The 12,776-nt window shown below is 41.4% G+C and overlaps 2 protein-coding genes across 2 annotated transcripts; one reads left to right on the top strand and one right to left on the bottom strand.

Moving 5' to 3' along the window:
- Positions 1–281: 281 nt before the first annotated feature.
- LOC101758122 (cation-chloride cotransporter 2) lies at positions 282–9,717 on the bottom strand. The gene is made up of 13 exons (XM_004967494.2): positions 9,572–9,717; positions 8,625–8,768; positions 8,366–8,444; positions 8,176–8,267; positions 7,250–7,364; positions 6,457–6,557; positions 5,920–5,981; positions 4,156–4,404; positions 3,962–4,076; positions 3,633–3,827; positions 1,936–2,336; positions 1,478–1,639; positions 282–1,392 (listed from the first exon to the last, which is right to left on the bottom strand). The coding sequence occupies exons 1-13, from the start codon at positions 9,715–9,717 to the stop codon at positions 299–301; spliced, it is 2,955 nt and encodes a 984-aa protein (XP_004967551.1). The 3' UTR covers positions 282–298.
- A 2,024-nt stretch (positions 9,718–11,741) lies between these two features.
- LOC101757450 lies at positions 11,742–12,593 on the top strand. The gene has a single exon (XM_004967492.4). It carries the CDS (start codon positions 11,889–11,891, stop codon positions 12,372–12,374), a length of 486 nt encoding a protein of 161 aa, XP_004967549.1. The 5' UTR covers positions 11,742–11,888; the 3' UTR covers positions 12,375–12,593.
- Positions 12,594–12,776: the final 183 nt, after the last annotated feature.

Raw genomic sequence — 12,776 nt, 5'->3', positions numbered from 1 at the left:
ATTTTACAGAAAATGGCAATGCAAAATAAAACACAGCTCTGTAGCTTTTATCTATGGAGAAAAACTTCTCTGTAAAAATAAAAAGAAAAATCTATAGAACAGGTATTTTCTATGCTGTGAAATTTTCAATCTATAATGAATGAAACTAATGCTATGCATGTACCCATCTGTAAATTGACTTCCAAGTTCCAACTTCAACAGTAGAACCCATGTACCATGTGAGCACCATAATGCTGGAACGGTATAATAACTACCAAAAGGAATAAACTTAGATCCTCGAAATGTATATCCAATAAAATTACGTGAAAAGTGTGACGACGTCTCTCCTGTATCCCCTAACTATCAGCATCCGTGGTACGTTCAAGACAAGCAGATCCATGTATTCCATGTAGCAGTAGGCCGGGTGGTTCAGAGGCGGTGGTGGGAGGCTCACCAGCACCACCGCTGCCATCCTGGAGTACTTGAGGATAGTTGTATTCAGCTTCAGCATCGTGTAGAGGAACTTCTCGACCTTCTCTTCGTTAACCACGACTTGTCTGCCACCCTCCATCAGTGGCCGCCCTTCTCTTTGTGCAGTCTCCTTCATCTCAGAAAGGTATGCTCTGATTCTATGCTGAGCACTCGCATGTTCTTCTTCGGGATCCTTCTTAGCACCAGAACTGAGCTCCGTACGTGCTTCCATTGACTTCATAGTCACAACGATAACCTCTGCTTGCATCCGAAGATCATACAGAAACTTTTTCACATCAGCCTTTAGCTCCTCGGCTTCTGTGTCCTCTTCAGCTATGCAGAAGACCTGAATCTTACAGCTTTCAAAGCTCTCTTTGGTGAGTAGCAGCTGAGATAACAGGAGCATTAGCCCTCCATCCCTCACAATCCAATACAAGTCAATGGTTCCATACTGTCTCTGGTACTCATTAGGCCACTCATCTAGTCCTTTCACGATGACGACTGCCTTGTTAGCAATAATACAGTCATTTATGATGCTGATAAATGTCGAAGGTATCTGTGTCAAATTTTCACGACGCCAGATCTCAGGGTAACGCATCACAACAATATTTGGCTTCAGGTTGCCTAGGCCCATTATCTGAACAATGCTGCGAAAACCATCAGACATTGAGCGTGCTACAATGATCTCCGCGACACCCTCACAACGCTTGTAGTCAATATAGGCACTAAGTTGACGGCAGGCTGTCTTTGCATCCTTGGCCGATTCATGGTAGTCACCATCAATGATTGAGAAGAAAATCGACATACCACGGCCCTTTTTCTTCATGCAATTGGCAAAATCTGCAAGTTTTGGATGGCATGGGACATTTTCTGGAAGTTTACCCCAAGGGCGGCAGAATATGAGAGGAATGGGGTACCAGTTTTTGGGATGTACTTGATTTGCTGCAAGAAAATGGTCAGAGTTATAAAACATGGAGCTTGCAGGTCAGATGAAGAATGCTTATTTGTCATGCAAAAAATATTCTACCTCCCATTGATCGGAGGCTTCGCAGAGCCAGTTGGAAGTATGCACTTTTAAATCCATCTCCCCAGTCACCAGCCTTTCCTTTTAAGCTGACATAGTAGTAGATGAGGCTTGCGAGGGCAAGGGAGACCACGGTAAAAGTCCATGAGATCATAAACATGATAACTGTATATTTAGGGGAAAATCATCTGTCATTAGTCTCAAACTATTCAAAATATTCAGTACATCTCAAGGATATGATTCTTTTAGTTATACTATAAAAATAATCTTCACCAAAATACAAGTATATAGACTCATAAGCATACATTTTGGATTCTGTACACAAATTTTCAGATTCAGTGTTAAAATTTCCATTAGGCTTCTGAAGATGTTATTCTTAAAATTATTTACTGATTATAACATGCAGACGTATATTTTCGAAGTGGTCAAACAAAAAAAAAAACAGGAATGAGGAAGGATACCAATGCATTGAGAGGCACCGATCAGAGAAAGGCTCCAGTGATGTAACTTCCATCGAGGGCGCCAGCTAGGAGCATCAAGGAGATCCAGCAGAAAGCATGACAAGTTCACACCAGCATAACACAGAAGGAAAAACATAGTGATAGTAGGTGTAATCAGATCCAAGTTCCCAATCACAACACAAGCAATACAGATGAAGCTTGTAAACAGAGTTGCTACATGAGGCTCAGATCCTTCATAAGCCTTAAAACAATTAAGAACAGGAAGGATGTCATCATTCGCTATTGCTGCAAGTAACCTTGGGGCCCCAGTCATACTTTGTAGTGCTGCACCCAAAGTGGACAGAATAATACCGATGTAAATTACTGCTGGACCAGGCCAAGCAATTGTTGCAGAAATAAGCCTGCATATATTAGCATGTTTAGGAGCTGACTACACAAGCCAGAAAGTAGTTCATCTGAAGAAACAGCAAAATGTACATTTATGAACCTAGAGAATTAAAGCTTTCAAATATTTCAAATTGTGTGATCATATTATACTATCATTCACCCTTAAGAAACAGCATATACTAGTTTGTAGTATTGAATTTTTTTTCAAGAATACATGTTATTAGTACTACAATCTCCTTTTCTATGTTAAAAATGAAAAAGAAATATTTAGACTAAAGGACCATAGTTCTCAATTTGCTCAAGAGCCCTTGAAATCATAGAGCCAGCTCTGGTTGTTGCTGGTGATCCCCAGCCGGATATCGTCTTTTGGTACTTCTATCCCACGGACGGAGGTGTGGGTGAGCAGTAACAGCTGGTGGCTAAGAGAAGGGCACTATGGGTATATAGTGTTAACCTTCTTATTTTGTGTTATGTGTTGTATACTTGTATGAGAGCTATGATAGACTTTCAGCTGCAAAACTCTAAGACTCAATTATGTAAACTTGAACAACTTTCATGTATGGCGAACCTCTATGTAAAAAAAACTCGACCTGCAAACCTCTATGTATGGATATGCTATGGGGGAACGAATTAAACGGGGCTGGATTAAAAAAGTCACTCGTTGATTCCCTGGTCGGCAGCCGACCTATGGTGACCTAGCCCTCATGTAAGGGGCTGGTTGTGGGTTTGGTCTCAAAGGACGGGTAAAGGCCCGAACGACAAGGGACGCCATCTCCATGTGGGGGAGGGGGCAGCTTTGTGACCTTTCTCGGCCGAGCTCCGGTTGAGCTCTTCTTAGTGAAATACCGTGGGGGACGGTCCTTTGCCCACCGACCGAGTTTTTTTTGTGCTTGTGAGGTGTGTGTAAATCCTGGGCATTGCTTAAGACACATCTCAAGGATGATCGGAATTAATTCTCTTTAATTGAGTTGATCAATGGATGATAACTTGATTAAGTGAAATTAATTTGGAGGTTCCTCACACCTATTGAACGAGTTGCGTTCCAGATCGAATAAAAAAGCCTCCCACCCAATAACGCATGCCACTGCAATTTTCATGCCTCCGGCTCGCAATGTGTGCTGCCTCCACCTGACTTTTTTGATACCTTGATTCTCAAATAGACTTACAAGTTACAAGGCATGTAAGCATCCACCATTCCCCCTTAGTGTTAAAACTCAATAAGCTAAAGGCATCTAGAACTAAAGTTTAGGGAACATCCTATCAACATTTTTTTTAAAAAAAACTGATGCCTTATTTCTAGAATATCAAACCTGTCAGTTAGAAGCTCTTCCCTTGTAGCCAAGGCTCCAAATAGGAAGACAGATATTAGATACATCACAGTAGTTGAAAGGGTAGCATTTAATGTCCCAACTGGTATGGAACGTTGTGTGTCTTTCAGTGACGCAGACCGGTTTGAACCAGCCATGATTCCAGTAACAGCTGGGAAAAAGAGCCCTAACAATGCACTGAAACAAAAACAGAAATCTGTCAGTAGGCGTGCATTGGTTAAACACAATAAATGGATGAATAAATCACATTGTTATGTCACTAATAGGAAGGTTTCAAAAGGCAAGCATCAGAAGCAGAAAAAAGGACACACTTAAAATCCCATAATATCGATCCATTTGGATCAGGGACTCCAGCATTGTTTGTAGGTTGGTAATCTGAACTCCAGTTGTCCGTAAGTGTAGTCATACTCAACCCAGTGATCCCCTCTATTCAGGAAAAACATCAAAAAAATCTCAGTACAAAAAAAGAATATTAAAAAAAAATGTTAGTTCAAATACTACTTACTTGAAGCATCAGACCCTGGTGCACTGAAGACGCCAATAAAAATGCAGAGTATTGAGAAGAGGACTGGTATTAAGAAAGCGGGTGCGACCTTGTTGATAATCTTGACACCGCCAAATACAATAAAACAGAGCAATATTGTAATGACAACACCATAGATCTGGAGGTCATGCAGGTTAGGTGTTGATATAGTTGTTCCACCAGCTACTGTTGTACCATTTGCTAATGTATTGTTGACCACTGTTACACTCTCTGCTTTTTAAAATGCTACAAGTTAATTCAAATAGAAAAAAAATGAACAACAGAACTTACATAAATGAAAAACATGTTTCTTCACCACTGGAAAAGTAACCTTTCACAAATTCACTACTTCAAAGAAAGAACCTTTTTACTAATCCGAAATTTGATAAACTCTATTTGCACTCAGACCACTGCAACAAATAATCTCCCAATTATTTATTCAACAAAAATAAAATTTGTTAAATTTTTACCTGTACCTGCATTCCTACCCCATATGTGTTATGAACATGGTGAAATTGAGCGTCAAACTTCACAACCTCCGTTCATTTATATATGACGTCGATCAGCTCAATTTTGAGCTACCCGACATCATTTATAAACGGACGGAGGTAATATGCGGCATTTGCTGCCCAGGCACATCCTAAGTTTGTTTTTTATTTTTTTTTATCTATTGAATACAAAAAATGGTGGACATTATAATCATATATCTGACTCGGAGACAGAAACAATGCAAAATTATATAAGATGCCCCTGATCCTTTGCGCTGCAGTTGAAGCCATTCAACAAATGGTACCAAAAAAACATCCAAATTCCACTGGTTCATGAAACCAATATAATAAACTTGCAACCATTTCCTCAATAGCTTTCATCAATCCCCAACTTTAATTTTTTATCTTAACACAGAGGGTAAAATAGATCCCTCACATTCCTTCTCCCTCTTGTTTGCCAAGATAATAGTATTATGGTGGACTATCCACTAGCTTACATTTTTTAGGATGTGAAATGGCAAATGCCACACAGGTACAGTGCCTTGTAGGTAGTTTTACCACTGAAACCATATTTCAAAAACCCCAGACATGCCCAGAAGTTTATAATAACGATTCATCAGTAGGAATAAAAATAGTGTTAGCAAGGAAAATTTGGCCCAGTTGTTTTGTAATATGTAAAGAGAGTATAAAAGAGCCACCCAGTTTGATATAAATTTCAAGTTTTTATTATCTTGTATATATATCTATACGTAGCCATAAGCCCATAACATGCACCATGTGAAAAATTTCCTTCCCCTTATTATTAGCTAACATTTGTATAACTTAATTTATGAACATCAATTACTTCTGATTTACTATTTTTCTTTTATTTTTATTACTATACTTTTTTCCCATTCTCTGTCTTTGATTAGCGTTACTCTTGTTGGGTTTCATGCTACCCTTGCTTGCAACCAAAGGCTTCTTTGTTCAAATTTGGTAGTGGCTACTTTTATGGGAAACATACACACATAGCACTTTCTTCTTAATACAAAGATACATAGCTCTCCTGAAAAAATATACACAAAGCACGTATGCACACATCAATGTATGGCTAGCATGTTTGCAATGCATGTATCCTTCACATCAATGGACACAAGAATATACATTTAATTTTATGGTATTGTCTGTCCAAATACACAAATTAATCAATACACACATCAGATTTTCATAAACAAACCAAGAGGAAACATGCTGGTTAGAGTTCTGAAAAACAGAGTACCTTGAAAAAATCCAGCTGATGGAATGGCATCCAGAAATGTTTCTACAGCTCCCAACACGTACCTGAAAGAGTAATGCCAAATAAGAACAAAGTAGTCAGCAGAGAGAGAAATACTAAAGTGTGCATGAACTCTGCTCACGGAAGAATGGAATAATGCGCATTAGGTTGCTATATCTGAAAGAAAATTTAAAGCACGCCTGTCAAGAAACAAGATGTACTCTTTACCACATAATATTCTGTGTTATTTCCATTTTTGGTCTTAAAAATTTAAATTTCTTAACAAGCATGATTTCTTTTCTCAAGAAAATATACTACAGCCTCATCCTGCAATATTGTCAACAGTCAAAGATGGCACTAACATATCACCATGTTCTAACACAAATTCATCCATGTTATATAACTAAGTAACACAAAACAAGATTCAGGGTGTGGTTTTGGGCCTCTTGGGGCGATTCATTTCCACATAATTTGCTTGTAGAGAAAATAAGCATATGGAAAGGAGTGGCAAATAGCTGGCATGCTGTAATGCAGGCTTACATAGCTCCAGCAACAGCATTTCCAAGGAAGAAGCACAATCCAATACTAACTCCAACTTCTGGACCAAGTGCACGGCCGATTAGATAGTAAGGGCCACCACCCTGATGATCAAAACGAAAAATAAGATAGGTCCATTAGTGTTGTTCAGATTTCTGGACCAGAATGCAGATACAACCAATTTATGGAATGATTATTGCTTTTTTAACAAGTGAATAACTGAGAAAATACAGAGGGGAATCAGGGATATGGAATGGATAAATTATTCATGTACGATGAAGGGGGATTGCCAGCACCCATATCCCCCGGAAGATAAGATAAGAATCAAAATCGAGTAGATGAATTGATCACTCATCCTCTATCCTTATCGATCTGCAATTGAGTGTATACCATTGACACAGCAAAAGCTCAAGATGGAGAATCAAATCTAATATCTCAATTATTATGTCTTTATGAGTAGTTGAGTTCACAAATAATAGATAAGATTCAGTATTATAATATAGAAAGAGAGGGTCAACCGCTCGGGCCATCGGGTAGATGGTGGTTTCTATCTTTATTGTTGATGGGAATTATGTAATAGTACTTTTATTATTCTATCTACATTCTTAGTTTATCAATTTTGAGATTTCAACAACGATCTTTATCTGTTAGATCTTATTAGGTATTAGCTTCATTGCCTATCATCTTTCATGAACACAGAACAAAAACGAAACAAACTCATGCAGGTGCAAATAAGAAATGATAGACACTGGTTCAAGGAAGTTTCACCTACAACATCTTCTCAGATTCAACATACCTTCATGGCTCCATTTGTCGCAATTGCACTTAATGATAATCCAGTTAAAAATGTGCATGCACCGCAGAATGCAACTAAAACAAGTGATTGCCATATGCCTCCCATACCCACGATCCTATGGTAAATAGAAAACAAGCTGTCAATTCTTGAACATTGGAATAGACCGGTAATTTGTGCATAAGAGAATATGGAGTGTCATGAAGCACAATTTTGAAATGCTAAACATTCTTGGTGCTCGATCGGAAGAGCCCTTCAAGGTACCAATTTTAAATTACTTAGTATACCTACTCCCTCCGTCACAAAAAAAAACATGTCATTCTAGGATTCAAATTTTGTCCCACAAAACATATCGTTGTAGCTTTTGGATATCACATGGATCCGGAAACAAAAAAAAACTGCCATCCTAATCCTGTGATTCCCGTCGTTCTCTCCCTTTCGTTCCGTCATCTGTTCTTCTAATCTGAATGGCGCCAAAGACAAACAACAGCGGCAACTAATCTGCATGGCGCCATGCATGCTCCTTGATTAGTGCTGCCACGAATCTGATAGAAACATTTTTATAGGAAGTGCTCCAAACAGCAGGGGTTGCATGGTTATTTGACCTCTTTGTTAATTTGTCCTAGAATTTCTAAAACGACATGTTTTTTTGGGACGAAGGGAGTAGACTGGACTTGTGATTAAATTACTGACTTACCATATGTATACTTGAGTATACTATGAAAACAGCCTGTTGCTAGTGAATGAAGTGATGGCAAATGTTACATGAAGGTTATTTGCCAAACAAGGACACTTGCATTACATGATACTCATGACATGGAAAAATATAAATACGAAGACCAGAACTAAAATATTAAGCTGCGGAAATTAACTAGAAATTAAAACCAACGCAAGATATGTAATAACAAGAAATGGGAATGAAAGCCTACCAGGTAAAACGGATATAATATATTATACCCAAGATGTTCTGTAGACATGGAACAAAGACACCCATCATGGTACCAAGTTTAGGCTCAGTTTCCTGCAAACCAAATCAAATAAATGTAATTATCAACACAGTTTTACTACTGTTTAGGAAGAATGCATTTTTCGTTTTGTGCTCATGGGCCAAAAACCAACCTTAGAGCATCCAATAGTAATCCCCACATCCTCACCATCCCTTGGGCTAGCTATTGCCTGAGCTTGTTCTCCTGCCATACTGTTCATAATCAATCAGATGTAGGGCATGTTTCTTTTCATTTGTATGGTAAAACAAATGGCTTTAGTTTCTAGCTTTTGTTAAACAGTAAGGGGTTAACAAAAGGAAAACACAAATGCGGGTAAAAACTTTCAAGTCCCTAGTTAATATGAATAAAATCAACAGATTAAATTATCATACCTCTTGAGTCCCAAAATATTGACCAACGAGTCAAAACCAAAGAGCTCGAGCTTTGAATCGCTTTGAGATGCATTAGGTACAGCATGACCATTTGAAGATGTCATTTTCGTTCTTGGGTCAATACTTAGGTTAGGCTTCGTGGGCCTATCATAGAACAACAGGTGTGTTAGTTTTTGCACATTTCCCACCAAAACCAATAGTTTACTTTTCAAATTTCATAGACAGATAATTAAAGGAACAAGAAACCACTGGCTAGAAGCCTAGAATAATTTGGAGAAGCTGAGGGTGATGCCACATTGGCATACTACAGTAGATTTGATGACAGTGAGAATCCAGGTGCAACAGAAGGACAACTGTACTCCTGGGCTCTAAGCTACAGCAAAGCAGAGCTAGATTTCTTTAGAACACCAAATGATCAAACCGGTGTCTCCAAACTTTACAGCCACAGATCCAAACTGAGGTGTACACAAACTCGCTTCATTCAGAATTTCAATCAAACAACCAGGATTCGTTTGCAGTCCTACAATAATTAAATTTGCATGCTCTGTATGGCCAATGGGCTCAATACAAGAAAAAAACAAAAAAGGCTAAAAATTCAAGGCAGGCACTGATCATAGTTGTTCTTCAATGCCTCTATGACCAGGTCACTAGGGTGATAACGAAAATACTAGAAAGAATAAAGCTCCCTGCAATTTACTCGTGCAACACACAAAGAATGCAAACAACCCTCCCATATCTCAAACCACATTACTCAAAATAGCTTAATGCACTCATCATCACCGAAACCATCTCAATTTCCCCTGATCCCTGTGTCCAATATTCCAATGTAATGTCTAGGCTTGGCAGACCACATTAATCAACGCCAATGATCTTCGCATGCTGCGCATCCCCTGCTTTCCAACTACGCCCCCGAAAAAATGCGCGGGAAATTAGGATCAGGCCGTCACCTGGGCGCTGCGGCGGACGAGCCGGTCTCCATGGATGCCATCGGCACGACGGTGCGGTCCTGTGACTCCACAGAGCGGTATCTCTGCTGCGGGTGCTTCGGAGCTGGGGCCTCCTCGTCGGCGCCCCCGATCCCCCCGCGCTCCATTCCCGATCGAGGGAGCGATCAAACAGCCGCGCGCCAGGACCACGGGGACGACAGGGAAGGGATCCAGAGTTGGTCAGGCGAGACTAGGAACCCCAGGCACGGCGCCGATGCGCCGGCATTGGCGTGGATCGGGACCCAGATCCAGGGGAGGAGGAGGAGGCGGTGGTGGATGTGGCGGCGAAGGGCGACGGGGCAACGGGTGGAGAGGGGGCGCGGTTGCACGTCGCTTCAGAGACAAAATTTGCGGTTGTCGCACGAAATAGTGTGGGTGCATGCAGAAGGTAGATTGCTACGTCACCTCATTTGCAAATAAAATTTAAAATAAAAGACTGTTGATCGCATTGTTGTTGTTATTCAAGTTAATTTTCTTATGAAGATGGGACAAATATTCCATGTTCAAGATAGAAATGTTCCGGCTTACAAAAAGTTCCATGAAAATATAAGATATACCTCGGAATAAGTAATTTATGACTAACAGGTATTTTAGTTTCGCTATTTTCGAATGATATGAAGAAAGTCCTAAATCTCGTCTAGGTCCTACTTGATAGGTCCAATAATCGAGCCTCCGCTCCTTTTAGACGAGACTCCTCTGTAGCAGTTGAATCTATAGTTGAGTCCCTGACGCGTGGACGACCCGGCCCCACATGTCAATGGCCTAACAGTAGATGAAAAACTGCGGAGGAACCTCTTCCCTCCTTTTCTACATGCTATTTCTCAGCGACTTTGAAGCGGTGTGGCTTTTCTTTGATCCAACTACTACAAACAATTTTAATCAAAAGGGTGCATAGCGAAGTCAAGTTAAATTTATGCGCAAGACTGTACATGTCTCCCAAGTTTGATGCTCATATTTTTTTGTTTAAATCTATAAGCTTGATTTAGTTGACAGGTCTAACTTGTGATTTGAATTCAAATACTTTCATAAGAATATATTATTGACTTTGCAAATACTTAGTTTGTCTTTACATTTTATTGATAAAACATAATTGTGTAAGGTTGATTGTGATTATCAAGAATGTCTTGTTGGATTAGGGAGCGAATAATGCCGAGAACACGTCCACCACGTGGAGGAATGCTCAATTACATTATTCCTAAAATGGTACGCACATCTTTGCTCCCACGCGACCTCCTTGCATCGTCATCTCCTATAACCAAGGGACTAGCCATGCCAGGCCGGGACCTCCTGCCTCTGCGCTTCAAATGGTATAATATGAGATGGATGTTATGAATCGGTTCTTTTGTGTATTCTAACAATTTGATTATATTTTTTTATTAGATGATTCATGTTTCACATCCCTTCTACCAAACACAAAATAAATATTCTCTGAACCAAAGAAAGTGAAGGAATCATCCCATACCAGAAAAACCTAACACGATGATGACCGGGAGCCCTTGCCATTATTTTAGGCATTCAAAACTATAGTTATGGTAATGGAATGGGGGCCCTCAGTGCAAAGAAGAACGAAACTAACACCAAAGCCGAGGTCTAAACATCCTTAATTTTTCTTAAAAAAGAGAGCCTAGTCTAAACTAGAAGTGTTCAACACCGGAGCAGGCCGACCTAACCATGCAGTCTGCTGACTTGGCATATACTTATCACCATGCTTCATAGTCTTCATAATCTTAATACATCTCACTGCACTAGCTGCTAACTGCATGCATACGACGCACCTGTCTAAGTTTGATTCGATCAAACAAATGATTAACCAATCCTGATACGTGGAGCATCAGTAAATGGCATAATTACCCTAATTTTCCATCACATCAGCGTTCAAAAATCCGTCTCCCGTGTTGAAAAGTATTCACTGGTGCGCGGGCAACAACGACGAGTCAAAAGTCCAGGCTCACGTACCGAACACTCCACTCCCGCTGCCACTCCCACTCCCGCCACAGCCAGTCACACGCGAGACCCACGCACCATACGCCTCCACGTGTCAGCCACAGCTCGAACCAGGCGCCTTCCAGGAAGCTTCCTTGGCTGTCTCCGCCACCACGATATATAGCCGATGCCACCCCGTGCAAGCTCACCCAAGCAGCACATCCAATCCAAGTCATCAGCCAGCTCTTCTCAGTTCTCACAAGTCACAAGCAACAGCTCTGTTGGAACTCCAAGCCGCTCTCGATTCCCAGGAGGAACCGAAGATCTGCTGGTGGTTGCCTGCAGCAGGACACGGATGGGTAACCTTGTCTCGCAGTGCGTCGTCGCGAGCGGCGCCGGCGCGCGGCCCGTGGTCGTGGCGCCGGACGGCAGCCGGACAAGGGTGGAGGAGCACACAGGGGTCGCCGAGCTGATGATCGACGCGCCGGGGCACGTGGTGGCTCGCGCCTCTGACGTGACGAGGGAGCGGCGGGTGCGGCCGATGGCGGCCGACGAGCTCCTGCACGCCGGCGAGGTGTACCTCCTCGTGCCTGCCGGGCGTGCCGGGGCGCGGCTGGGGGACCGTGAGGTCCAGGCCATCGGGCTGTTGGTCTCGGGGAAGAAGAAATCGAGGAAGAACAGGCCCGCCGGCGGCAAGAGGGTCTTCCCGATGGTGGTCAACGGCGAGGAGGACGCGGTCGAAGGAAAAGAGGCTGCGTGTGCCGGTAAACGGGCCCAGGATCATCATGGGCTTGGGCCCAGGCAGTGGAGGCCCGTCCTGGATACCATCTACGAGGCCTAGATGTGTTAAGAGGGAAATGTTTTTTTTTCCTTCTGATTTGTTTCAGAGAGAGATAGAATAGGAAATCCGATTCTTTCATTCACATAACTTTTTTGCTTGTTCTTCCTTCCCGGTGAGGATGGGAGGAGAAGTTCAAGTTGTGCATACACCTTGTAAAGATTTAACCCCTTGACGTAGTCGTATGCGAAATGCCAATATTACTGGTTGATGGATGTGATATTTTTCGCCCCGTGCCTGTTGAATTAGTCTAGAGACTCGATGTAAATTAATGTGTTTTTGGTCTTTGTCAATTTCCCAATCTTTTTCTTCCAACGACTTTAAGGAAGATAGAAAACGACTTATTAAAGATAAAAAGATGACAATATTGAAGAATTCAACACGCATTATAGACGTACACGGAAA

The sequence above is a fragment of the Setaria italica genome, chromosome V (genome assembly GCF_000263155.2).
Source record: "Setaria italica strain Yugu1 chromosome V, Setaria_italica_v2.0, whole genome shotgun sequence".
In the NCBI taxonomy this organism is placed as follows: Eukaryota; Viridiplantae; Streptophyta; class Magnoliopsida; order Poales; family Poaceae; genus Setaria; species Setaria italica.
Note: the sequence above shows the minus strand (reverse complement) of the source record. Positions and strands in the feature narration are given on the sequence as shown.

Coding starts and splice junctions, on each gene's coding strand:
- LOC101758122 (XM_004967494.2), bottom strand. CDS start 9,717: ATGGAGCGCGGGGGGATCGGGGGCGCCGACGAGGAGGCCCCAGCTCCG. Junction 8,445..8,624: donor AATATTTTGGGACTCAAGAG/GTATGATAATTT, acceptor GATTATGAACAG/TATGGCAGGAGAACAAGCTC. Junction 4,077..4,155: donor ACCAGGGTCTGATGCTTCAA/GTAAGTAGTATT, acceptor TTTCCTGAATAG/AGGGGATCACTGGGTTGAGT.
- LOC101757450 (XM_004967492.4), top strand. CDS start 11,889: ATGGGTAACCTTGTCTCGCAGTGCGTCGTCGCGAGCGGCGCCGGCGCG.